The sequence below is a fragment of the Grus americana genome, chromosome 23, assembly GCF_028858705.1.
Source record: "Grus americana isolate bGruAme1 chromosome 23, bGruAme1.mat, whole genome shotgun sequence".
Lineage (NCBI taxonomy): Eukaryota > Metazoa > Chordata > Aves > Gruiformes > Gruidae > Grus > Grus americana.
The window spans coordinates 2392168-2418403 of record NC_072874.1 but is presented as its reverse complement, the minus strand read 5'-3'; the positions used below and the strand labels follow the sequence as shown (position 1 = coordinate 2418403).

The window sequence follows — 26236 nt, the reverse complement described above, 5'->3', positions numbered from 1 at the left end:
TGAAAATAAGGAAGTAGATAAAAAACAATAGTAATCACTTAAATACAAGCCTAACAGAGGCAGAAAATCTGATCAAGTAATTAAAAATCCAGTCATACACATGATCTTGTAATTCACAACCCTGTAAAAATCACCACTTCTGTGCATTTTAATTCATCTGACTCCCAGAGAAGCAGAGGAGATAAGTGCACCTGTAGATAGATCAGGAGACTTGGGTAAGAATACTGCTGTTAACAACTGCCAAGTGTTAGTTACAATGACAAACTACGGGAAATTCAAATTGTGTCAAAAACCCCACGACAGTAGCTAACAACTATCAGCATCTTTTAAAATTATATTCAGTCTGATCTTGTTTCAATTTAACTCTCTACCTGCAGAGTAAGAGTTGCAGCATGCCCAATACCAAATTGCTACTTGAACAAATTGGTTAAACCAAACTGAGCTACTAGGTTCACATAAAAACACACTTAGAACTGTAATAAATTTGGTCCTTAGTACTTCCTCTTGCACTCACGCTCAATACACTTAGTAAAGGCAGCCTGACACCAGTGTCAAATCAGACACGTACCTCGTAAAGAAGAGCTATTTTTTTTCCTGCAGCAAGTGCCCCAAAAGGGTACTTTCAAGCTGTGTGTTAATTCCCTGGAAAGACTTGCAGTCCAAGCAGCACTTTGCGTCTGCATGTGCTGAGGCTGCTGTGGAGATCGCAGCGCACTGGCAGCTCATGCCGAGGGACACAGCCAGAGAACACCCCAAAACCCACTGCCCTTGACCCAACCCTGGTCAGCACGAAGACACGACACCTGCTCTTCCCCTGCAGCTCCCAGATCTATGTTTTATCAAAGAGCAAATCAAAATAATGACCATAGCAGTTTGACTATCGCAAATTCCTACATTAGATTAAAAGTTGAAAATAATATTCCTAAATCAGTTAAGTTTGACAACCATCAATATACTGAAGTGAACCAAAGCTCCTGTACTAAAAGAGCAGTCCAGAAGCATGACAGCTGTGAACTTACTTAAACTGAAAAAAAGCTGCAGCTATCCACATGTCAGAGCATACTGGAAGTGCCAGCAGTAACACACAGAGTATAGAAAGCGCACACTGGCTTTGCTAGTTCAGAAATCAAAGTCTAATAACCTCACTTTCTACTTGAATCTTTCTTTTCAAGCTAAGGTTTGGTCTTCCACCAAAAATTAAGTATGCTCTTGATATCAACACAACACTTAAGGGGAAGAAAAGAGCCACCTGCATAGCCGCCACTGCCAGCCTGGTGGACTGCAAATTAAAATGCTATTTCTAATCATCCAGTTCAAATTTCATTAGGGTAACAAAAAGCAGAACAATTCCTCTTTCTAGATCAAGTATCCCGTGTATGTTTTCAGGAGATTAATGACACAAGTTAAACTAAAGCCTACAACTACACCTACCAACCTCCTCAACAAAAATTTTCCTGGACAGCACTGCTAAAAACAAAACCAACAAAAAACCCAAAGCAGTGTGTTCTACTTTAATACATACCAAGCACGCTTTGGGGGGAAAAAAACTTCAGATTATTCTGCCATGGCTCCAGTTTCTCTCTAGTCTATATGATTTTAAAATTAAGATTTTCCTTCAAGCATGTTTGGGTTTTCACATGATTAAACTAATCTCTAAGGAAGTCTAATATTGAGCTCCAGCCCTGGTTTCGGATAATTAGAAGTAGGTTCTATAGAATGGTTGGAAGACTATTTACAGGTTCTTCCAAAAAAGACCGATTCTGCAGATTGCAGTGCTGAACAATCCCTTTCCAAGTAATTTGACCAGCTATAAACACCAATAAGTCACTTTAATTCTGAAACTAGTTACTTGGCTAAAAACTATTTTATATATCTGAGATTAACAAGTCTTACATTGTTATTCAGTCAGTTTAGTGACAGGGAGCTCAAAGAAAACAAATCCAAGAAAAAGCTGATTAGAAATCTGGATGGTTTTGTTACAGAAGTCAGGCAGCTGGATTTTCTGTTAAACTGGGAAGAAAGCCATCTATAATTTAAAAAAAAAAAAAAAAAAGGTAAAAACTATTTTATCAGCTTTTTGCTTCCAAAGCTACACAACCTGGGAACAGACAAGCAGAGAAATCAAATCTTTCTCAAAACTAATGGCTTCCTCACAGTGCAGCCCTACTATTCTGAGCAGTTTTTGGATGTGAACTGAACCCTTACCAAAACTGTTGGGGGTCTGTGAATCCTTGTGCCTGTAGTTTCAAAGCCCCCAAGAGAAGCAAAAAATGATCCAATTTACATAAGAAAACTATTCACAAATCAGTTAACCAAAAGAATTCAAGCTTGTGCATAACTGACATTATTGTGCTACTCCCCACGCAGCAATGGAATAATAAACTGTGACCTCCAGCGAAGTTTTCAACCCTCTCAGGTCACTGCAGTTTGGAAACCAGCAGACTCTGCACACCAGCATTTCCTTCATTGGAGTGACCACAATGCACTTACAAAAATGTGGAAGTTATCCTTCCAAAGAAACAGCAAGTAATATAAATAACAATCGAATCTGGGGTTCTTCAGAATATCTTCTGAAATACAGAGTACTGTTACAGCCAAAACTGAATCTGTCCTAAAGGATTACTATTCTTCATACATTTAACCCATGAAAATAGAAGCTCCAGCAACCTTCATTTATAAGCTGCAAAAAGCAAACCATTCACGTATTTACGCTCAAGCCAGCACTTGATTTATCTCTACCTTAGTCTGAATCTCATTACCTCAGGGGAAAACAAGGAAAAAAGATTTCCATGACTTAGTATAACATTAAAAGATCTTAAAAAAAAAAAATCATGGAGTTATTGTAAGCAGAAGCCATCACAAGAGGCTCTCCTAGGCTACGAAACAGAGGTAAATGCTTGTCCACAGAAATCTTGTATCTATGGAACAAGCTTATTCAAACAGATAGTTTTCGGTGCTGTGTTTACATACCTTGTATAAGTCTCCCATCAATTATGTTTCTGAATACTGCTTTATGAGAAGCGATTGAGTTGTCACCTAAGTAAAAAAGGGAAAATCGAATTTAAACCAATCAAGATACTGGCAAATCCTCACATTTTACAAGCACAGGAAAGGATTCTGATTTTAGCCATTCTTCCCAGCACCGTTTCCCAGTAAAAAAAAGCTGCCAAAATTACTTAATCTAATCAGATAGTGCATATGCAGATCCTTAACTCAGGAAGCCGATCTCATCCACAGCCCTATAGGAGTAATTAACTGTAATAATTCACACAGATACACAGGGCCTGAAATAATCAGGTACGCAATCCCCAGCAGGTATCATGTGTACAGTCCTCTGTTAAGGCACAAGTTAACATCATTAATACTGAGCCTAATTCCCTTGAGAACAGAATTTCAGCTTAACTCCACACACACACCCCAAGCCATCACCTTTTGTGCTCTTAGAGCAGAGAAACCTCTGGGGTCACTTGCCAAGCTTTCCTTTCTTCCTCTCACTCACTCAACCAAAGGTAGAAGTGAAATGCAGGGAGCAGTGGGGAGGACAGACGCTGCCTGGCTGTGCAAGCTACAGCACCCCTCACATTACAGCAGGGGCTTTTTTGGGGTTTGTACAGCTACCTTACGCTGTAAATCATGACAGGCTAAAAATGGCCGTATGACGAATTTGGAGATGAAATTATGAGCAGCCCATTTGCTCTTGTATCAAAGCAGTAGCTATGAGCAGCGCTTTGCAAAGAGGCCTCATTCTTGTAAAACTGCAGAAACATACGAAGTATTTTCATACGTGAAAGGAAAAAAGGGCACCGACAGAAAACTCTTCCTTGAGTAGGAAACTACACCCCCAAGGACCCAGCGCTCCAGCGTTGCTGCAGCAAGGCTGGGTGTCATCTCTGTGTGCCATTATTATTTTTTAAATGGACACGACAGCTTCCGGTTACCATGGAGTGAAACAGCGCAAACACAATTCTCAGCTGGCATGAAATGTAATCCCATGATTTTACTATTCATAGCTCTGACATGGTAAAGCTAAATTAAGCAGGAACTCTTAACTTTCTCAAACCTAACAGCAGTCACTACCTCCATCATTTGGCCTCTGCTAAAGCTCTGTTTCACTGTGAAGAGGGGAAGGATATTTTCCTTTATGTTAAGAGGGACTCCAGATCTACAAACCCAGCCTGTCATCCAGAAGCAAAATGGCATCTACTTGCTCCCAGGCACCACTTCGGCATGACTCCAGCAACAACAACGGAGACAAGATGAGCTCTTGTGCTAAATCTAACACCTTCTCCTCATCCTGGGATCCATTACAGAAACCCACAGAGCAGTTTTAAGCCACACTCCCAGGCTTGCCCAGCAGCATGTGTTTGCTGAACAACAGTCTAACAGTAGAGGAGCAGGGGTCAGCTCAAAGCACAAATAAGAGATACGCTATGCACAAGGTAAGCCAGCACAACCCCAATGCCTGCCATTAGCTGTTTATGCAGCCTCGCAGGACTACCTTCCACAAGCTCCCAGGCACCCAGAACAGCTTTTGCAATTAAAACCACTATTCCTCTCTCTTCCAATGCCTATGGCCTAAACTACATGACTGAATATACAGCAGGAATCCTGCCACACAGAGGAACTCTCTGTACCATCATAATTCAGAGGAAACCATACGACCCAAACCCCACGTTATTGTACTGGCACATGCATCCATTGAACACAGCACGGTACGTTGCAAACTTTTCCAGATATGGAAAAAAGTTCATGGGCTACGTAGCTGCTTAAACAATTAACAGTTCTGACATGGCAAACTGTCATTTTGCAAAAGACAAAGCCAAGTGAGCTACAAAAAAAATAATCAAGCTTCTGGCGAAACTGCACTATTCTTTTAGGGAGGTAGTGATACAACTACAAAGGGAACACCACAGATTTACAATGAAAAGCATCCTCAGGCTTAACTCATCCAGCTCAGTACTTCCTAGGCTGCTCAAAGCAAGATTTCTTTTACAGTAGAGAAAGTGGGAGCAGGTTAAAAAAAAACTTGCACGACCTGCATGGATTGTCACCTATTTTATATCCTGGTGGTTTATACATGTAATGTTTTTGTTTTCCAATAGCACCAACCATGTTAGAAGGTGTTCATGAGCTTTTCTGCAGCACCTGTGAACCCACAGAGCGCAGGCTTGACCCAAATGGCTATTTTTCTTACCCAGCAAAAACACAGGCATGACTTCTGCAGACAAAGAACTACATGAAGAACATGGGCATGGCTTCATCACAACAGGCAGCTGCCACTGCCAACACACGGTCCGTATGGACATGTTACAGGGCAGCCAGATCTGCCACTACTCTAATGCATTTAGAGCAAGCGCCTCACAAAGATACCAGGTGGACCATGCTACAGATGCCTCCTTATCACGGCCAGGTTGTTTCTTTATAGTAAACTGGCAGGTAAAAGGTTTAACATTTTGATCCCTGGATAAAAAAGGATGTAAAAATGCAGACATTCGAATTAGCAGGCAGCAAGGCCTCCTGCAGCCTTGCTGGTGGCGGCACACTGCCCTGCACCTTCGTCCTTCCCACAGGCAGGCGCCCCAGCTGAAGGGGAACAGTGCAACGCTGCAGCCATCCGTTCAGACTCCAGAACCCTGCAAACCCCCTGTGCTGAGATCGAACTGTTTACAGATCACATGCTCTCACGTGTAATCAACACCAGTTTTGAAAAGACATCCTGGGACAATAAGGCCTATCTGCTGGAGCGCTGCCTCCAGAGCAACATTTTTAATCAGCAGTGTCAGCTTCTTAAGGACCTCAAAGATAACTCTTAAAACTGACTTCTCATACATGCCCACCCCCCCCATTCCTGCTAAAGTAGGAACGACTAATTCACATTAGGGAGAATGCAAACCAAAAATATATAGCAAGACCCAAAGAAAATGTAGACATAATCACAAGGCCCTAGACTCTACAGAGGATCCTGTGTCACAAGAATATGCATTTTAGACAGCTCTCTACAGTAACTGCCTTATTTTATCCTCTTACCTGCTGTTAGATTGTGTAACTAATAATGCAGTTCACAAAGTCAGCCATTTCCTCACTCTGTGCTGGGTACCTGCGAAGTGCCAGAGCAAGTACGCAGACGAACTATTAACCGCTCCAGTAGAAGGCATTGTTGTGACTACTCACTTTTTCTCTCTAGAATATACTCTGTTAAGGAGAATCTGAGAGGCTAAGCTTCAAAACATATCTTTTTAAAGGAATGGAAGTCAGGTTATGCAATACAAATCCAAAGAACAGATCTCCTCTTCAGCCACAGCACTTGAGGGCAGCGTCAACACAAAAGGCACATTAAAAACACACCTAAAATGTCACATTGGCCTTACCATAAACACTGACATAACTATCTGCCTTTGCTACTAGCAGGAAGGAACACCGCAGCAGTCCTTTGCGGAGAGTAATTGGATGATTTAATTGTCTGTGCTCTTAGGAAAGGACATCCTGAAAACATCCATTTGCTGATGTGACCCTGCAGCCTTACACACGTGCTCTGTGCTGACACTGCCACAGAAGCTGCAGAGAAAGGCTCTTCTCCTTCCACCCATCCGCTATAAGACAACCTATAACATTTTCCAAACAGTTTTACATACTGTTTATTTCAATAAACAAATCTTATGCCACAGCATCAGACACATCACCGTACACTTGAAAAACAGGAACGAGTACCCCACCTCTGACAAGTCCCGCGGAAATGCTGCTGCACACACACCACCACCACCCACTCCACATCTACGGAGTCCTCACATACCAAGCAGACAGAAGCAAACCTGCGCCTCCCAAGGCTGCTACACGGAGTACTGCTTATTCCAAAAGCATCACGTCACCTTCTGGCACACAAACGCACTCAGAAAGCCATTCAGAAGGCAATTACAGTGACAATTACCTTGTGGAGACTTTGAAATATATTTATGGAAACCTCAAACACATTGATCTCCCCAAACCAACAAGAGCGAGGGAAACAAGCCTTTGTCAGCCTGGTGAAAAAGAAGATTCAGGGCTCACACGTGCCTCTGTGCCACTGCAAAGCCCATTCCACCGCATCACCTGAGGTTCTACCAAACTTCAGTTTTAAACAAGATGCAGAGTGAGGAATGCGAGCGAACAAATCTATCCCGCTGCACTGAGAAGCACACGGTGCTGAGCGCCAGTGCGTGAGCCCTGCGAGAGCTACACGCCATCGGGGGTTGAACCCCAGCTCACGGGGTCACGCCTGCGGCCCGGGCAAGCTGCTACCCCTGCAAGGTGCCGCTCCCCTCAGCTCCGCGGGCCCAGCTCTCCCGACCGCCTCCCTCGGGAATACAGGCAGCGCCTCCCGTGGCGCAGCGAGCATGCGGGAACCCCCGGACACAGCCCGTGACGCCGGCGAAGGGAGGAAACCTCCGGGGACAGGCCGAAGGCCCGAAGCGGGAGAGGAGTCTCCGGGGACGGGGCCCAGAGGCCCGGGCGGAGGACGGGAATCTCCAGGAATGCGCTGGGCCGGAACAGAGGAATGAGTCTCCGGGGACAGGCCGGGCCAGAGCGGGACAAGGGCAGCCTCCGGGAACAGGCCCAGGCCGGCCCCAACCGGCCACGGGGACGCGAGGAGGCGGCGCGAAGCCTGGCCCGACTCAGCCACGAGGCCCCGCTCGGCCGGGCCCAGGGCGGCCCCGGGAGCGCCCCGCGCCGCATTCGAGCCCCGCCCGGGGGGGCCGCGGGGCCGCGCCCGGCACATGGCGGCCACCGGGGGGGCAGCGCCGCGCTGAGGCCCGGAGCGGCAGTGGGGGGACAAGGCCTGGCCGGGGTGGGCAGCACGGCCGCAGAGGGCCCTCAGCGCGAGGCAGGAGGGGAGAGGAGCCCGGTGGCGGGGGGCAGGGCCGGGACCCGCCGGGCAGGGCCTACCCGCACTCACCGGACCCGCTCCGCCCGCGGCCTCCTCAGCAGCCAGGCGCCTCCACCTCCTCCTCACGCACTTCCGCTTCGCGCCCGCTCGCTGCCCGCCCGCGGGGGCTGCTGGGAGCCGCAGTCCGCCCCCCCGCCGCACTCATTGGCTGGCGGCGCCAGGCGGACTACAGCTCCCAGCGGGCTCGGCGCGGGGTTTGCGTCATTTCCGCCTCCTCCCCAGCCCGCCCCTGGCGCCACGGAGAGGGCGAGGCTTCCGGTGGGGAGGGGCGGGGCTACGGGGACCCCGGCCGGGAAATGGCGGCGGGGCGGCTCGAGCCTTCGCTGGGCGGTGGCGATGGCGATGGCGTAGTCCGCCCACCCGCCCGCTCTCCCTCCCCGGGGTGGGCTGAGCGTCCTCCCGCCACGCCCGGCTTCCCTTGCCCAGGAGGGGAGCGAGAGCGTAGAGCAGCCGGTCGCTGAAAGGCTCCTGGCGGCGCAGGCCGCGGCCCTCAGCAGCCGGAGGCCCCGGGCTCCCCGTGCCCGGCGGCGGCTGTTCCCTGTTTCCTCACCCGCACGGGGCCCGTGGCAGCTCCCCAGGGCCCAGCTGCCCCCCGGCTCAGAGCCAGGCCAGGGAGGGCACAGCTCTCGGGCAGGGCCCCGCTGAGGTGCGGGCAGGGCGAGCCTGCGGCATCCCGGCGGGGAGCAGGGAGCAAACGGTGCCGGGGGGCTCCGCGGGCAGTCCTGGCACAACGGTAGATCTGCCCCCCTGCTGCCGGGGGGGGGCCAGGAGAGCTGCCGGCCCGGCCCAGCGGTTCCCGTCCCCCCGGGGACACGGCGAGGCGAGGGCAGTTGTCCACTTTTATTGTTCACAAAGGTTGTCTGGATGCATAACACTGTCACAACGGCACGGGGAGCAGCGCGGTGCCGGCGGGGCCCTGGGTGCGGGCTACGGGGGCACCCAGTGCACGCGCAGACGTGCGTGGGATGAGGAGCGACCTCCCCGGGCCAGGCTGCAGTCCTCCCCCCGGCCCGAATCCTCCCGGCCCACGCAGGGCCGGCCAGGCGAGTGTCCCCCGTGTCTGGCTGAGCTCTATTTACAGTATTCACATAAATTGTACCCAGCTAGTTAAATAACTACATTATTACACCACACGTCTGGGGCGGCTCTGGCAGGCTGCTAGGGTGGGGGTGTCAGTCTGATAAGGTGCATATTTAAAAAAGAAAAACAAAAAAACGAAATAAAAACAAGAACAAAGAGAGAAACCAGGCGTCCCTGCAGTGGGCAGAGGACCGGCGGCCGCCTCGCCGGGGTCCCGCACCACCTGGGCACCCCGCGGCAGGGCCGGGAGCACGTGGCGGGTGGAGGGGAGCAGCGAGGTTTTTCTTCTGACAACAGCTACGGTTCTGCGTGGGTGTCCGGAGTCAGGACGCGTGCGGTGGCCCCGCGGGGACGTCTGCCAGGGCCTGGCCCTCACAGCACCTCTGCGGAAGGAGGGAGGGTGCGGCAGTGAGACGCAGCAGCCGTGGCAGCGCCCCGGCCCCCTGCGCACCCCCCTGTCTCTCACCTGTCACCTGGGGGGGCTTGACCACAGCCTTCTTGAGGAAGGGCTCCTTGTCACCAAAGGGGATGATGCTGCTGGGGCTGCTGCCGTGGTGGGAGAGCTCCAGCAGCTCCTGCGACCCCTCTGTGCCTGAGAAGCCGTTCTCGTGCTTGCCGGGCTGTACGCCGTTCACCAGGGATGCCGGGGACGCCACCTCCTTGGCCGGGGAGCTGTAGGGTGGGAGGGCTGGGGTCAGCCAAGTCCCTGCTGCCCCCTCAGCCCCCCTGGCTCCCCCCACACTCACCCTGGCTGCAGCCCCTCGCCCACCAGGCCCTTCGGCCCCCCCAGAGTCCCAGCGCTCGGTGTCTCCGTCTCAGGGAGTTCCTCCTCCTTCGGCATCGGCCCTGCACGCTTCTCACGGCCTGGGGATGTTGGCAGAACCCCCGCTCAGCCATGACCCCAGGCAGGAACATGGCTTGGGGGGGGGAGCAGGACAGGGTCATGGCTCCACGGACCCCAGGCACCCCAGAGGTGTGGCAGGCTGTGAGAAGGGACCACGTACTTGGGACATCCTCCTGCTCGGGTGCTTTCCCATTCACCACCTTCTTGTCCTCCTTCTTCTGCAGGGAGAGGAGAGCCGTGAGGGGCAGGGGTGGAGGGGCAGGAGGGCTCTGCAGAGTCCCCCGTGTCCCCAGGTGCCTCAGGACAGGGGACAGGCACCCACCTTGGCATCCGCTGCGTCTGACTTGCGCGTCCTCTTCATGATCTCCTCCAGGCGCTGCGAGGCAGAGAGGGGCTCGTGCACAGCCCTCGCCAGCAGGACCTGCCCCGGGTGCTGGGCAGGACCCCTGGCAGAGGAAGCCTCTGCCCTGCCACATGCCCAGGGGTGTCCCCAGCCCTCACCTTCTTCCTCTCCAGCCGCTCCTGCTCCTCACGCTGGAAGTGCTTCTCCCGCTCCAGGCGCTGCCGCTCAGCCTCTTCGCGTGCCCTCGCCTCAGCCTCTTCCCTCTGTGGCAGAGCAGGGCGGCAGGGATGGATGGGACGGGGCAGGGACAGTGGGGACAGGCTGCCCAGGCAGCTCAGCACAGCCCTGCCCCACGTCCCCTCCTGTCACCCTGGGCATCGAGGGACTGGCTGGTCCTCGCCCCTGCATCCCGCTGGGGTGGGAACCACAGGAGAGCATCCCTGGCTTCCCCCTCCATCCCTGCCTTCGTCCCCCGTCCCCTCCACCCCGCCTCCCCTGCAGCCCCTTGCCCCCGCACTCCACCACCCCAGACCTGTCTCTGCAGCCGCTCTGTCTCCTCCCGTTCGGCCCGTGCTCTCTCCTGGGCCTCGCGCTCCTCCTGCAGCCGCCGCTCCTCCTCCCGCTGGCGTGCCAGGGCCTCCCTGCGGGTCTGCTCCTCCGCTGCCTGCTGTGCCCGCTCCTCCTGCAGCCGCCTGCGGGGAGGGGGCCCTCAGCAAGGTGGGGGGCCAGGGCCGGGGGCCGGAGGGGGCAGCACCCACCTCTCCCGCTCCTCCTGCTCTCGGCGCTCCCGCTCCTCGCGCTCCCGCTGCTCTCGGGCCTGGCGCCGCTTCTCGGCCAGCAGCCGGGCAGCCTCCTCCCGGTCCGTGGTGCCAGCTGGGGGTCTGCTTGTGGGGGTGGCCGGCGTGGGGCCGGGGGCTGCAGGGGCTGGGGGGGCTGCAGGGTGCACACAGTGTCAGTGCAGCTCCCGCTCCCCCCAGCCCTGCTGCCCCCCCAGCCACCCCGTACCCACCTGCTGTTGGCTCTGCGGACACCTTGGGGGGCTCAGGGAGGGCCGGGGGGGGCGGACCCCGCTCCTCCTCCTTCCTCTCACGCGCCTTCGTCTGGCCCTCCTGCTCCCCCCGCTCCTCCCGGGCCCTGGCCCGCACCTTGGGAGAGGAGTGGGTGCTGCGGGGCAGGGGCGGCTTGTGGGGAGAGCCAAGGGCTGGGCTGGGGGACGCTGGACGGGCTTTGGGGGTGGCAGGGGATGAGGGACGGTTCTTGGGGCCGGGGCTGCAAACGGAGCAAGAGACGGTGTTAGCAGGGCTGGGGCAGCCCCCGTGGTGGCAGGGTGGGGGGCCGGGCAGCCCCCACAGCAGCAGGTCCCTACCTGCCGTCTGCTGCGGGCAGGAGCCGGGGCTGTGCCGCTGGCAGTGACTGCCGCTTCTTGAGGCTGCGCTCGCGGGACAGGGCGCTGCGCTCCTTGGCGTTCTCCCGCTCCTTCTCCTTCTTCTCTTTCTTCTTCTGCTCCAGCCGGGGAGACACAGAGACAGCGTCAGCGCCGGGTGCTCTGGCTCGGCCAGGAGCTGCGCTGTGCCCTGCAGCTGCCCTGGCACTAAGGGGTCCCCAGGGGAGGTGGCACTCACGGGCGAGGACTCGGTCCTGCGGCGCGGTGTCACGTCAGGGCTGCCGGTGGTCCCCTTCCGCCTCTCCCAGCAGCGGTGCTGCAGGCGGTGGTTGTGGCAGGGGCTGAGGGGGCTGGCAGAGGCCGAGCGGGGGCACACGGGCACTGGGGGTAGGAGCGACCACACCGTCAGGATAGAGCCAGCACGGCACCGGGACAGCACTGGCACCAGCTCTCCGCTGGCTTCAGGCTCCCTCGTCCCAGTCCCCTGCCTGTGCCAGGACCCGTGTGGCCCTGCACCCCCCTGGATGCTCACCCTGCTCCTTGCCATTCCCAGCCAGTGTCACGGCGCTCCGGCTGCGCGCGAGGAAGGACAGGGTGGGCGTCATCAGCCGGTCCACGATGCTGCTCTCCCACGGGCTCAGCTGCAAGCTCCGGTCTGGGGAGGGAGATGGGCCCTTAGCACGCCCCCGAGCCCCCAGGCATCAGCCCTGGCACCAGCCCCACAGCCGCCCGCCGGGAGGGAGCAGCCTTGCAGCAAGGCCGGGGCACGTGTGCGGCCCCCAGAGTGCCCGAAGCTCGGCTGCGCTGGGGAGGGCTCCTCGCTGCCCTGCATGGCCGGCCGACGCAGGACAAAGGGCTGTGCGGGTGCAGGCATGGGCGGGCAGTGGGGCACCCACAGGATGGCACTGTGGCATGATGACAACACTGTCCCCGTGCCCCGCAGACACCCCAGTTGTGGTGCACCCACAGCAAGTGGCACCTGCAATGCCAGGGTGCAATCCTGCTGGCAGCAGCCCCTTCCACCCTGGCCTGCTCCTCGTGGGCAGCGCTGATGTGCACCCTCCCCATGTCCCCGTACCGATGTGACTGAACCCCCAGCGTGCTGCTGCCGCCGCAGGCACACCGCAGAGTGCCCTCACCCCAAGAGGGCTGTACCGAAGTCACCGGGCACGCTGCGGGAGCCAGGCCAGGTTCATGGCACCTGAGGAGCAGCAGTCCCTGGCCACGCTGCTGGCTCAGCACTGGGCTGCCACTGGCTGCCCTCCAGTGCACGTCACCAGCACCGAACACCCCACGGGCGCACAGGAAGCACCCACAGAGACAGGGCCCCTCTGCCCCTCTCCACTGGAGCCCCCAGTCAGGCCGGGAGCAGCACACGCTGCCAGGAAGGGAGAAAACAGCCATGGGAGCAGCAAGGGGGGCAGGGTGCTGGGTCCAGCACCAGTCCAGGGAGACGCTGCTCCCACCCAGGTGGTGCCGACAGCCCCTGGGTGTCTCTCCCCGGGCTGAGCCCCCAGCACAGGGACGACGGGAGCCGCCTGCATCACCACTGCCTGCAGCCGCCCGCGTCAGCTGCTCCGGCTATTTATACCCGGCCGGGAAGGCGCACACCCATCACCAGGCAACCCCGAAACACAACAGCAGCCCCGGCGCTGGATGCATCCCTCCGGCGTGGCCAGCAGCCTCGGGCAGCTCGCCCAGGACCAGGATGACCTTGCAGCACCCGACGCAGCACCGCACCCACGGCGCTCCGTGGCACCCAGCCCCGGGTGCCTATGGGGACAGGCGTCACGGCGCCGGGCACCAGCACCGTGCCCAACCCTGAGGAGGGTCCAGTGACAGGCAGCCCCACTCTGCGGCTGCATCTGCACCCACCAGAGCTGCCCCAGGGCAGGGAGCCAGGGCTCCCTGTCCCCGTCCTGGCGCCCCACGGGGCTGCCACCACCCAGCCGCTCCTTCTCCTCCTCCTCCCAGCCTGCATGCAGCCTGGAGGAGCCTCCAGCCGGCTCCAGCCTCCTCCCACAAACACCAAACGGCTTCTCCTCTCTCCGTGGGCACCGTGCTGCAAGGCAGGGCCTGGGGATGGGCGACCCTGGCCTTGGGGGTCCCCAGCGCTGGGCGGGGGCCAGGCTGCACCCCCTGCGCTGGGGCAAATGCAAAGGGCTCTTACTTCTACTGGGAGAGTTCCAGAGGGTGGCGGAGGATTTGGAGAGCCGCTTGTTGATTATAGAGTCGACGTGTTTGGGGAGGTTTACAGCGGACACCGAGCACCGGCTCGCACCTGGAGGAGGGAAAAGACACAAGGGCATTAAGGTCCCGGGGCTGGGGCCGGGCCCCCCACATGCAGCATGCACAGCTGTGCCGGGGCACAGGGGCAGGAGGACGTGGCACAGAGAGTGGGGCCGGGAGATGCTGGTGTCCAGGGACATGACACACGGCGCTGGCATCCGGCATGGCACGGTGCCAGAGCCCTGGAGGGGTCATGCTGGGATCATGCAGGGATCTCATCCACGTGGATCCAGGGTGGCTCCTGGGCCCCACCACGCCAGTCTCCCCAAAAGCAGTCCTGAGAACCAGGAGCCGGGAGGCCAGGGACCTCGGCAGCACCGGGTGAGCAGCCAGCCTGGGGGAGCAGGTTGAGGGCAGCAGGTCCAGACAGACACAGGACAACGCTCACACCGGTGCCGGGTCACTACGGCAGTGCCAGGAGGGTGCTGGTGGCCGGCAGCACCTCCACAGGGCGCTGGGGTCCCTCCACCCTGGCCGGGCTCCTCCAGAGGAAATGGCCGGGGGAGCTCACTGCTGGTGGAGGCGGCAGCCGGGACATTGGTGAGTGAGAGTGCTGGCGGCAGCTCCGGCAGCACGACCCCACGGGAGGTGGCAGGGGGAGGTGTCCCCTTGCCAAATCCTGCCAGGCACTGCACCATGGCCACGCGGGTCTGTCCCTGAATGCGTCACGAGCCACAGCCGGACGCACAGCACCCGGACGCACAGCCCAGACAGGCGTAACCAGAACACGGCGCCTGGACACGCAGCCTGGCCAGGCACAGCCGGGCACACAACGCCTGTACACATGTGGTGCTGGTACACCCAGTGTGGCACACGCTGCCTGTACGCACAGCCCGGCCAGGCACAGCCAGGGCTGCCACAGCCGCCCCATGGCACAAGCGGGGCAGACAGACGCCGGGGGCACAGCGCTCCCCTCTACGCCATCAGCCTGCCATCAGACACACCAGGCAATGCCAGTGCCCGCCGGCGCAGCCCTGTCCCCTCAGCAGTCAGGGACAGGGAAGACCTCCACACACCAGCCCCGGTGCCAAACCCCGCAGGGTGTCCCGGAGGACCCCCAGGGAGAGGGGCCAGACGGGCTCAGTGCTCTGGCTGTGGGGCAGTGGGCATGGCTGAGCCTCCGGCAGCCACCACAGGGGCACGGCACAGCACAGCCACGCACACCCAGGAGCACAGCCACGGTCACCCCCATGTTGGCGCTGGAGGGGCCAAGCACTGCTCCCTCCCAGCTGGGGGACAAGGGGACACACCGCAGCACAGACCCCAGTGAGATAGCAACGGCCTTGCACGGCTCCACAACCCATGCCCAACTCCTCCTGGCTGCTGGAGACCTGGGCAGCACGGCCCCGGCATCCCCGCAGGCAGCCAGGGTTGTCCCCAGGCACGTCCCTGCGCAGAACGGTGACAGTGACGCATGGCGTCCAGCTTACACCCAGCCCCACAAGAGCAGGTAAAAGCCAAGGGACCCCATCGGGCCCCGGCACAGCCCGGGGTGACATCAGCACGACCCCACTGCAGAGTGGGGCTGCGCCGAGTTCGTGGGGTCTCACCCGCCCTGCACAGAGCACCGCAGAGCCGTGCCCAGCCACCGGCAGAGCCGCAGGGCCCCAGGTGCCCTCGCCCAGCACCGCCTGGCACTCACCGTCCTTGTGCGCGGGGGAGCCGTGGTGCAGGGCCCCAGCCCAGGACCACCGCTGCTGCCGGATCTCTGCCCACGTCTTCTTGGCCGACCGCTGGATCGCCGCCTCGTAGCGCTCCTGCCCGAGGGAGAAGGACAGCGTGAGGCCAGCAGCTGGGGGAACGGGGCCAGGACCGGCCGGAGCCCCCCGGCAGGAGGCTATCGCAGCGACGGGGATGCTCGGAGCGAGACGGGGCAGTGATGCCCACCCTGGCCAGAGCATGCGTGCCCAAGTAGCCAGGCACCGCAGAGACTCTGCACTATGAAGGATGGGCACCACGGAGGACAGGCATGGCAGGCAGCTCCTGAAGGGCTGCTGGAGCCCCCGGGTCTCCCCAGGGAGCACATCCCAAGCATGCAGCCCCCGGCCCCCCCACCCACTGCCCCCATGATCCCCATCCCCACCTTGTTCTTCTCCAGCTTCTGCCTCTGCCGCTCCTCCAGGACAGCACGGCGCTTCTCCGCCTTCAGCCGCTGCTCCTCCAGGCGCTTGCGGCGCTCCTCCAGCTGCTTCTCCCGCAGCAGCCTGGCCTTCTCCTCCTTCTCCAGCCACAGCACCCGCTTGGCGGCTGCAGGAGGGAGCCGGGGCAGCGGGGTCGCACCCAAGGCACAGCTTCGGCCCCAGCAAACCCCGCAGTCAGGATGCGTGCCCGTGCTGGCAGCGTGGGGCCGAGGACCGGCTCCGGCTGTGGCACGCGGCTGGGCTCCCTGGGCGCGCAGGGCAGGCGGCATCGCGGCCGGCCGGTGAGGGAGGGGTTTGGGCGAGGACAAAAGGGAGGCCGGGAGCCCGCCGAGCCGCGCCGGCGAACAATGGGGGAATGAGGGTGGAAAGAGTGCGGGGACGAGGAGGCCCCGTGCACGGCGCAGGGGCCCTCCTCGCCCGCCACCCCGAGCTGCTCTGGGGTTGCCTGCAGCTGCCTGCTGCTGCCTGCACATGGGAGAGGGCTGGGCACTGGGCTGGTGGCACCCACGCAGACCAGGGAGCACCCTGGCACCCGGGGGGCACCCGGACCATGGGGAGCAGCCGGGGAAGGGCAGCAGCGGGGACAGTGGCGTGCCGGGGGTGCAGCAGCGTGCTGGGGGGGCAGAGTCACCGGCACAGCAGCTCCTGCCCGGGCTCAGCTCATCACAGCTAATGGGATTGCCCATGACCCGGCAAAGCTCCTTAGCTCCTGCCTCCCCCCATCCACTTTCCCTCCCGTGCGCCCGGGGGCTCACCGGCCCCGCGTCCCACCCTGCTCCCCCAACCCCATACCCAGATACTTGGCGCGTTCCTCACGCCGCTCCTTCGCCTGCTTGTGCCTCGCCTGGGCTTTCTGGGCATCTGCAGCGGGGAAATACCGTCAGAGCAGCACCCGGACCCCAGCCCCTGCACCGTGCCGGCATCAGCTGGGCACAGAGGCATTGAGCAGCGCCCGCAGAGTGCCGGCATCCCTGGAGCATCCCCGGTCCCCCTGGGCACCCACCTTGCTTGGGCCTGGGGCTGGCGGCAGGAGCCGGTGAAGCTGTGGCTGGGGTGGTGCGGTCGCTCCGGGGGGGCACGTCCTTCGAGGGCCCAGCCGTGCCACCCGGGGGGCTCTTGGCATCGGAGGGGGCCCCTTCACCAGCAGCTGGGGCGGGGGGATCGCTCCCACGGGGCAGCGTCTCTGCCGGGCAAGGGGCAGCTGGGACGGGGACCGGTTGGCAGGCAGCATGGGGAGATGCCTCTTCTTTGGGGTGCTCCGTCGCAGGGGGCCGGGGGGTCCCAGGGGGGGACCTGTCACACCATGGGGGAACGCTCTCCGCTGAGGGGGCCACGGCTGTAGGGATGGGGGAGACGGGCAGTCCTGACGGCATCGCGGCTGGAGGGACGGGTCGGTCACGCTGCGGGGTGCTGCTCTCGGGGTGGGACATTGCGTCTGGGGGGCCGGGGCAGACGGGCTGCCTGGAGGGGGTGATGGCTGGAGGGACGGGCGAGACGTTTTTTTCGGAGGGGGTGATGGCCCGAGGGACAGGCGAGACAGGCTGTCCGGAGGGGATGGCGGCTGGAGGGACGGGTCGGTCCTGCTGCGGGGGGGTGCGCTCTCCCTGCAGGGCGTCCCCAGGCGAGGGGGGTGGTGAGGTGGTGGGGGGCACGCTGTCTCCCATCAGGGATGGTGGCTTCCCTGCAACACAGGCAGAGCAGAACGGATGGTCACTCAGAGGGGGAGCCTGGGGCAGCCCCGTCTTCCCCACGCACAGCTCTCAGGGGTGCAGCCCTGTCCCCCCCAAATCCAGCCCTCAGGAGTAAGGCTGTCCCTGGCCGCAGGGGTCCCAGGTCCCCCTGGGGAAGGCAGCGGGACCCCCACCCAAGCCCTGCTGCTGCTCTCATCTTGGGGGTGCCCACGCCGCCCCACGCCGGGTGCCAGGCGCTGGGCACACAATGCACAGAGGGACCGGCCAGAGCTCTGCCAGGCACCACCGCCACAAAGCCACCCTTCTTCCCCGGCAGCTGCCGCGCTGGCCATGCCGAGGGGGAACGTGGGCACAGGGACCCACGCGCTTCCCCACACTCTCCCCAGAGGATGCGGGGCCGTTTCCGCCGGCACTCACGGCATGGCCGGAGGCAGGATGGGCGCGGGCCCCGCAGCCTGACGTCACTGCTCCGGCCCATGTCCCCCAGCGCCACGCCGTGCCGCGGCCGGACCCGCACGCAGCCATGAACTCATGGCCCAGGAATGCACACGAGGCCGCCACCGCTGCCGCCAGCAAACAGCCCCCTCCCCGCGTGGGGCACGGCCACTCACTGCCCCGCCGTGGGGCAGGTGGGGGGCACGGCGCCTGCTCTGTGCGCCCTGAGGGGAGCAGCCTGGGGAATCACCCCCCCTGTCCCAGCCAGCCCCAGCAGAGCCCAGTGGCCAGGGACCCCGGAGGTGCCCGCTGCACACCCTGGTGCTGGGGACGGAGAGTCGGTGCCAGCTGCCCTGCGAAGCCACAGCACGTGCCCTCTGCAAAAGCAGATGTGCCGGGACTGCCCGCGGTGTTCCCTCCCGGCCCCCGTTAACCAGTTTTGGGCGCACGCGGGATCACGGCCCTGACCCCCGCGCAGCGGGCAGCACTGTCACTCCTGCCCGGGAACGATGCCTGACCCACCTCAGCGCCGTGGGCATCTGGTTCCAGCACCACAGGCACCGCTGCAGCATGTGTCCCCAGCTCCGCCGGCGTGGGATGGTGGGGACACCAGTGACCAGCACCCGCTGGCTCTGGTGAGCGGCTCTCGCCGCGGGGTGATGTCATGTGCCGGGCTCAGCCGTGTTTGCAGAGCTCTCCACAATCTTCGGCAAGGGGCAAAGTGTGGGCTCTGCAAACACGGGCCGGCGCCGCTCCTCCACCCCACGCCGGAGCCAGCCAAGCCCGGGGGCAGCCCCAGGCTGCCAGGGAAGGTGCCGCCAGCCCCCCTCATGCTGCAGGCATGGGTGCACCCCAGGTCCCATGGTCCCCCAGCACCCACACCAGGGCGCAGCACCCACAGCAGCACCCGCCTGCCCAGGGAGGGGCTGGGTGTCCTGCTGCGGCACCCCATCGGGCCAGGACTGGTGCCAGCAGGGTGCACCCGCCCCAGGCTCCATGGGGGACACAGCCAGCCCTGGCCCCCCCACAGACCTGCGCAGCCTTCCGGGTATTTTCTGCCGCAGGAAGTCAGCCCATCCCCTGGTCCCGATCCTGCACATCCCACATCCCCATCTCTGCACCCGCGACGTGGCTGTGAGTCTGATGTGCAGCCGGGAAGGTGCCAGGGCCCATCCCCCCAGCGCTTCCCCAGACCGGCACCTGTGGGCAGGGGGGGTTGGCAGCCCCCAGGCGCCAGCTCTGAGGACAATACCCGCGGTGGCACCACATGGGTCCTGGCTGGGAGGGGTGAACCCCCAGGAGTGCTGCGATGGCAGAGGCAGGCTCTGCCTGGGGGGCTGCGAGCCAAGTGAAAGCTTCAAGGGCAGGCTGACCCCCCCGAGCAGATGGCTCCCAGAGCCCTGGACATGCAGGGAGCGGTGCGGGGGGATGGCGGGTGCCTCCTGCCCCCCCACCCTGTGCTGCCACACATGGAGCTCCGGGAACAGCCCTGGGCAGGATCCATTCTGCCCCACCAGCCGGAGGGACAGCAGTGCCCGTGGCCAGGGCAGGGCTGCCGGACACGGCCAAAACCCCTGCGCACGGCCAGGGCCAGCCCTGCCGCCATCTGTCCCTGTCGCTGCTCCAGCACAGCAGCTGCCCTGAAACCCAATGCTGCCTGCGCCCAGGCAGTGCAGGCGTCCCCTCTCTCCCCCAGCCAAGGCATTCCGCAGAAGATTAGCTCCCCGGCCCCCCAGACACACAGGCATGGCTCCCCCGCAGCCCCCAACCCAGGCGAGCCTGCGCGGCACCAGCACCGCTGCTGGCACCGGGACAGCGCTGCGCCCAGCCGTGGGCCACGGCCATGGGGTGAGGTGCTGCCCCTCAATGCCAGGGTCACCCTGCCCATCCCGGCTCCTCTCATGGGTCCACGTGGCACCAGGCGCCCACACCACCAAGCAGCGCTGCTCCACAGCCAGCACATGGCTGGGGATGCTCAGCCAGGCAGAGGCAAATTCCCCGGTGCCATGAAGCGAGAGCACATCGAGGCCCTGCGGGGTGCTCCGGTCGGAAGGCGAGCAGCCCTCGTTAACCGTCCACTGAGCATCCCCGCGGGGCACTTCCCACGAGGGCGGGGGGGCACCCGCCGTGCTTTAACCTCAGCTCCCCCCGTCCGCCCTATCCTCACGTACCCGCTTTGCAGCACGGCCGGGGCTTGCAATGGGCTGCTCCACGTGCTGCACCCGCCCGGGGCTGGGGGTATCAGACAGGGCTGACCCCTACCCCGGGAGGAGAGGAGGGCAGGGCTGGTGGGCACAGCTGGGGCCTGTTGGTGGCCGCTGCAAAGCCACCCAAAGGAGTTGGTGTCACAGCACCCAGCCAGCAGACCCTGGCCACCCTGGCCACTGCACCAGTCCCTGTGATGCCCAGGGACGAGGTCCAGAGAGGAACCCAAGCCCCAAGAGCCACGGCCAGCTCTGCAGGGCTGCTCCCCACAGCCCGCGGGGACACCCGCATGCCCAGTGTGTCCTCAGGCCCTTCCCAGTGCGTCTGGCTTCCAGCTGCCTCCCCCAGCCTCAATGGCAGCCCCATGGCCGTGCCAGAGGAGGGGGAAGGATGGGTCCCCAGGGTCTCTCCTCGTTGCCAACAGGTCCCAGTGCTGAGCCAGTGGCCAGTTGTGGTCCCAGGTCTGGGATTGCCCTGTGGGTGCTGGTGTCCGGCAGGGACAGTGGCTGCCCGAGGCCACAGGAGTGCCATGGGGTGCATGAGGGTGCTCAGAGCCCTGGTGCTGCCCAGATCCCACCCCATCTCACCACATCTCAGATGTGCTTCAGACCTGAGCCCTGCCCTGTCCCACCCAGCTCCCAGGATTTCCCCGTGCTGCAGCACCCCTCACACCTGGATGACAAGGACAGTGAGCAAGCATCCCTGACACATCCCTGACACGTCCCCTGCACGTCCCCAGCACATCCCCGGCACGTCCTGGCTGTGGGCACGGCGCTGACGCACACCCTCAGCCCCAGCTCACATGCATGGGCAGGGAGATGAGGGTGATACTGCAGAACAAGCGCCAGCAGCCCCGCACCGCAGGGGTGGCCAGTGCCACCCTGGCAGCCACGGACAGCAACGACACCTCATTCCCCGTGGTGCTGCTGCCCACAGCCACCCACACCCTGGCCCCAGGCGGCACGGGTGCTGTAGCCTGAGGCTGGCTCCTTTCCCCGTCGGCTCAGAGCCAGCAAAACACAACCGGTAGCGCCAGGGCAGGTCAGGCATCGTCCCACGGCACCCCGCATGCTGCCTGCAGCCCCACTTCAGGGATGGGCCTCCAGGGCCAGGCAGGAGCAGGGCAGGAGGGGCGCAGGCAGCAGGGCAGCCAGCATGGCACAGTTGGATGCCGGCAGTGGGTGCCGGACAGGAAGAAGGGACACGGCAGGGCATTGTCCACCTGGCTGGGGCCACGCTGCCTTTGCACCCGCTCCTGGGAGGGCTGGTTTGGGACGGGGCTGCACCTGCTGCCCAGCCCCCTCAGCATGGAGGACCAGCCCCTTCCCAGGGTCCGTACCCCTCAAGGCACCGGGATGGGGGGGCGTGGAAGCAGCCATGGGGGAACTGCGCCTGTCCCCAGCAGAGGCCACCGAGCTGCTGCAGCTCAGCACCCAGCCGGCGGTGACGTGCCAAGCCGGAGAACAACAAGGGGAACTTGGGAGAAAGGATCTCGTGGCCAGAGTGGGGCCAGAGCCGGGGGGTTTCCGGGGTTTAAAATACATGCGGAGGAAGGAGCCTGAGCTGCTGCTGCACCCCGGCACCCTCACGGCAAACTTTCCATTTGGCTGTGGTCACAGCACAGCCCCCAACAGACCGAGGGCAGGAGCAGGCAGCACCTGCCTGCCATCCATCTGGGCAGCGCCGGCAGCAGCGACAAGAGGTGCCCTCGTCCTTGGGGCGACCCGTGTGGAGCCGCCAATGCCGAGGGCAGCCGGCCCAGCCGTGCTCCTGAAAACCTGTCTGTTAGCATCACACTGGGAAAACAGAAACGTGGCTCAAAGGCAGGGCACGGGGCTCCGTGCCTGCTGGGATCTGTCCTCTTGGGGAGCAGGTGCCCAGCACCTCCAAAAAACATGTCCTGAGTCTCACAACGCGGATGCGGGCACCTACCAGGGCCTGGGCCATCCAGGATCCGGCCTGTGCTGCCGCCTGTCCCTGCTTGGAGCCCTCCAACGAGTGAGAGCCGCACTAACTATTTTGGACATGGCACCACGGGACTGTCACATCACCGCTCCGCACGTCGCATCACGTTGCTCTGACGGTTTCGCAGCAGCGGCTCTGCCGGCGTCCCTGCGCTGGGAGAGCTCCCGAGCTGCCTGCTCCCAAACACAGGCGCTGGCTGGCAACCAGCTCGCGCTGCACCCTCCCTCTCCGCCGTGCCAGAGGGAGAAGGGCTGGAGAAATCAGGGGTCACCCGGATAAGAACGAACCCCTGTCTGCTCCCTGCCCTGGTCCTTGCCCCTCTGCCCGCCTGTAGGGCAGCATCCCACCCGGGGAAGGTCCACGGGGCTGCACCCTGCCCCATCTGCCCTCTGCGAGCTTGTGGCCCCCCAGGTGCCACCAGCTGCCCCACACTGTGGCGGGTCCCAGTCCCTGGAGTGCAACCCCGACCCCGCTGGCAGCCAGGACGTGGCGCATCGGGGGGGGGGGGGGGCCGAGGGTCCAACCCATGCTGGGCGGTGAGATGGGGAGCAGCCTGGGCTGCCTGGCCCCACGGGTCCCCCAAATGGGAAGGGTTGGGGACGCTCCCCGGAGCAGGCCGTGCTGCAGAGCCACTGGCGCTCCCCCGATGCCACCATCCTCCTCCACTCGCAGCAGAGCGGCAACTGCCTCCCCACACCGGGGAACCGAACCGCCGGGGGCGGGGGGGGGGGGCCGGGGGCCCAGCCGGCCGCAGGAGAGGCCAGCGTGGCCGGGAGCAGCCGTCCCCCTCCCCGGGCGGCGAGAGGGAAGGAGAGGCCGAGCCGGGCGGCGTGCTGGGCGGGCGGGAAGGCGGCGAGCGGGACACAGACAATATGTCTGCAGCGCAGGACGCGCCGGTTGGGCAGCGCGGCCGGGGATCCGCGGCCGGTTCTCTCGAGAGCCGCCGGTAAAGGGCGAGCGGCGTTTCGGCATCGCTGGGAGCCGGCGGCGATCCCCTCCCCGCCTGCGAGGGCCCGGGCGGCCGCGGCTGATGAATCACGGCGGGCACCGGGGACGAGGGGGAGGGGAGCTGCCTCTCCTCTTCCTCCATCGGTGGGAAGCGGCTCCGCCACCGGGCCCTGCTTAGTCACAGCCCCGCGCCCAGAGCGAGCGGCCCGGCGGGCCCAGAGAGCGCTTGGCTGGAGCGCTGCAGGGCTGAGCCAAAACAAACCCGAGACTCGGCCCCGCCGGCCGCCGCCCTCCCCAGTTTGCCGAGCCGAGGGCCGGCGGCAGAGTTCATCCTGGGGCAGCGCCGGGGCCGGCCTGGCTGGGACCCCGGGTCCCCGCGGCGGGGGCGAGCGCCGCCGGCCCCGGGCAGGCGGAGGGGGGGAGGGTGGGGGGGGGGAACACACACAACGGCTGCACCCCCCAACCCGCCGGCAGCGGCCTCTGCCCGGGGCGGTGCCACCCGCCGCCTCTGCTTGCCCCGGCCGCGGTGCCGCAGCCGGGCGGTCACCCCGCACAGCCGGGGCGCGGACCCCAGGGCCACCCGCGCCCCACAGCAGGAGCGGGGCTGCCCTGGCAGGCGGCACCCCCAGCCGCGCCGCAGAGCGGCCTGCCGGGCCAGCACATGCGGCAGCAGGGCCCTGCCCGCCGGGACCCCCAGCAGCGGCACCCGGGGCGGGGTGGGGTGGGGGGGCTCGGGGTCAGGCCGGCATCGCCCACCGGCTGGCGGGGAAGAGCCAGGGCAGGGCCCGGCGCCGCCGCCGCCCCGGACCCTCCGCCATGGCAGGGCCGCCCCCGGGAAGGCTCCCCAAGGGCAGCTCCCCCTGCACCCCCCGCCTGGCCGGGGGCTGCGCGGCTCTGTCCCACCCAAGATGGAGGGGCCGAGCCCGGGCTTTGTCCCTCCCGGGAAGACACCCCCCCCTCGGCCGCCCCGGCTCCTCCACCGCCTCCCCCGGGCCCCCGCCCCGCTCTGCCGCCCGAGTGGCCCCGCCGCATCCCCCGGGCCCGGCGCAGCTCCCCGCTCCCCGCCGGCATCCCCGCCGGCATCCCCCCGGCCGGATCCGGCACCCCCCCGGGCCGGCTCCCGCTCCCCGCCGCGGCCCGGCTCCCGCCTCCCCCACGGCCGCATCCCGCACCCCGACCCCGGCGCGGCCCCGCGGTGTGGGAAGGGGCCCGGACGCCCGCCGCTGCCGGAGCCGGTCTCCGCCGCGGAGCCTTACCCTGGGCCGGCTGGGGCTGGGGCTGCGGCTCCCGCCCGGCGCGGCTCCTCTCCATGGCGTGGCGGGGAGGCGCAGAGGGCTGGCCGAGCCGTGCCGTGCCGAGCCGTGCCGAGCCGCGCCGCCCCGCTCCCCCCGGCCCGGCGGGGGAGGACGCACGGCGCTCCCCGCCCCGGCCCCGACCGCGCATCCCGCCCGGCCCCGCGGCCCCGGACTGGGGGGAGCGGGCAGGCAGGGGATGCTCTGCCCGGGCTCGCCTCTCCTCTGCCCCGAACGCGGCCCCGCGGCCCCGCAGCCCCGGCCCGGCACCGAGCCTCTCCGCAGGGCTCCCACCCCCGCGGTCTTGGCCGCCCTCCCGCAGCCAGGGCTGGGACCCCACACCCATCCCCTCGGCCTCGGGCCTGCCCTGCTGCCTGTCCCTGCCGTGCCCAGCATCCCCCAGCCTTGCTTGGGCGCTTGCCCCTCTCCAGCCCTTCCTCTCCCAGACTTTGGGGCTTGCACCCACCCTTCCCACTCCCCACATTTTATGATGCTCCGGTCATCTGCAAAGCACTGGCCCTGCAGCAGGCACCCCTGAGGCTGGAGCCACTGCTCGGATCAGCTGTCCGATTTCCAGGTACCCCAAGAGACATTGATTTTCCATCCCCGAGACCCACCTTGGCTGCTCGCGAGGCGTCACAGCTGCTTCCCCCCACCACCCACCCGTCACACATGAGCCTTAGTCACCGCCAGCAGCCACCCCCCACTCCCACCGCCACACATCCCACCCTGCCTTGATAACAGGCAGATAACGAGAGGCCTTCCCCGCTCCCCGGACAGGAGCAGAGGCCTCGGCTCAGCCCCACTCGGGGGTGAAACTCCTCTTGGCCTTGCAAGAAGCAGGGGTGGGCCAGGAGAACAGCCCCAGTCCTTGCCCCATGCAGCATCCCGGAGCAAACGCACCCCGATGCCGGTGCCTGCCTGCTGCAGCAGTACATCAAGGGCAGGGGACATGCCGGCAGCAGCAGCAGCCTGGGGCAGGGGGGGGAAACACCACTTTGGGCTTTGCAGGGGTAGCAGGAGCCAGGGACACGTCCCCATTCACTGTGTGGTTGGCCCAGTCCAGGCGTCCTGCAAAGCGCCTGTATCTGGGTTCACAAGGATGTGTTAATGAACAGATTCAGTTTTCTGCAGGCAGCGCCCATCAGAGATGCCTATTTTTGGGATGATGTCACCACCAGCGCAGGAGATCCCCTGCCACCCATCCTCCCTCGCCTACCAGGCAAACAGGTTTCCCGAAATCCCAACCCTCTCCTCCGGAAGCGTGTTCCTCTGACTCAGGGGACGGGGAGCAGGCAGGAGGGCTCCTTGGCAGACAGAGCGGCCCCGCTCTGTGCCGCTGCAAGAGTGGACATATGCCCCAAGCTGCCCCAAATAACCCAGAGCCCCACACTGCGGCTGAGCCATCACCTTCCTGCAGCCCCAGGCCACACCACCCGCCGGCTGCTTGCCTGGCTCAGCCAGAGCAGAGGCTTCCCCGAAACTCCCAGCAGCCTCACCCGCTGGCTGACTCCCTGCCCGGGAATGCTGCACGGCTGAACCATGGCTCTGGGAGCCGTGCAGTCCCGGGGGGACGGCGGGGGACAGGAGTGCACGTGGCGCAGGAGCATGTCCCAGTGAAGCCACAAACACAGGGGACACCCCAGGACAGGGAAGGGGAACAGCCCCGCTTGCACGCCTGTGTGGCCAAGCCTCGGA

The 26236-nt window shown here is 63.0% G+C and overlaps 2 protein-coding genes across 10 annotated transcripts in view; both read right to left on the bottom strand.

The window, feature by feature from the left end:
• THRAP3 (thyroid hormone receptor associated protein 3) overlaps window positions 1–8042 on the bottom strand; it is a 32446-nt gene extending 24404 nt beyond the window's left edge. For 2 of the 5 annotated variants that reach the window (XM_054802009.1, XM_054802015.1), the window contains exons 1-2: window positions 7931–8042; window positions 2971–3036 (exon numbers count right to left, since the gene is read on the bottom strand). The gene's annotated coding sequence lies outside the window, so the exon portion shown is untranslated. Of the gene's footprint in view, window positions 1–2970; window positions 3037–3429; window positions 3449–6925; window positions 7704–7930 lie in introns of those variants that run through there. The other 3 variants (XM_054802011.1, XM_054802013.1, XM_054802012.1) reach the window with 3 other exon arrangements.
• A 706-nt stretch (window positions 8043–8748) lies between these two features.
• On the bottom strand, window positions 8749–24759 carry MAP7D1 (MAP7 domain containing 1). 5 transcript variants are annotated; one of them, XM_054802681.1, is made up of 18 exons: window positions 24503–24758; window positions 17006–17683; window positions 16795–16863; window positions 15945–16108; window positions 15504–15618; window positions 13743–13853; window positions 12105–12227; window positions 11811–11953; window positions 11555–11688; window positions 11198–11457; window positions 10947–11121; window positions 10721–10880; window positions 10347–10451; window positions 10168–10221; window positions 10006–10063; window positions 9748–9865; window positions 9468–9673; window positions 8749–9384 (listed from the first exon to the last, which is right to left on the bottom strand). In XM_054802681.1, exons 1-18 carry the CDS (start codon window positions 24687–24689, stop codon window positions 9374–9376), a joined length of 2871 nt encoding a protein of 956 aa, XP_054658656.1. In that variant the 5' UTR covers window positions 24690–24758; the 3' UTR covers window positions 8749–9373. The 5 variants fall into 5 exon arrangements, with proteins under 5 accessions (XP_054658656.1, XP_054658659.1, XP_054658660.1 ...); XM_054802684.1 differs by lacking the exon at window positions 24503–24758 and adding an exon at window positions 22266–22396; XM_054802685.1 differs by lacking the exon at window positions 24503–24758 and adding an exon at window positions 18651–18667.
• Between the last annotated feature and the right edge of the window lie 1477 nt (window positions 24760–26236).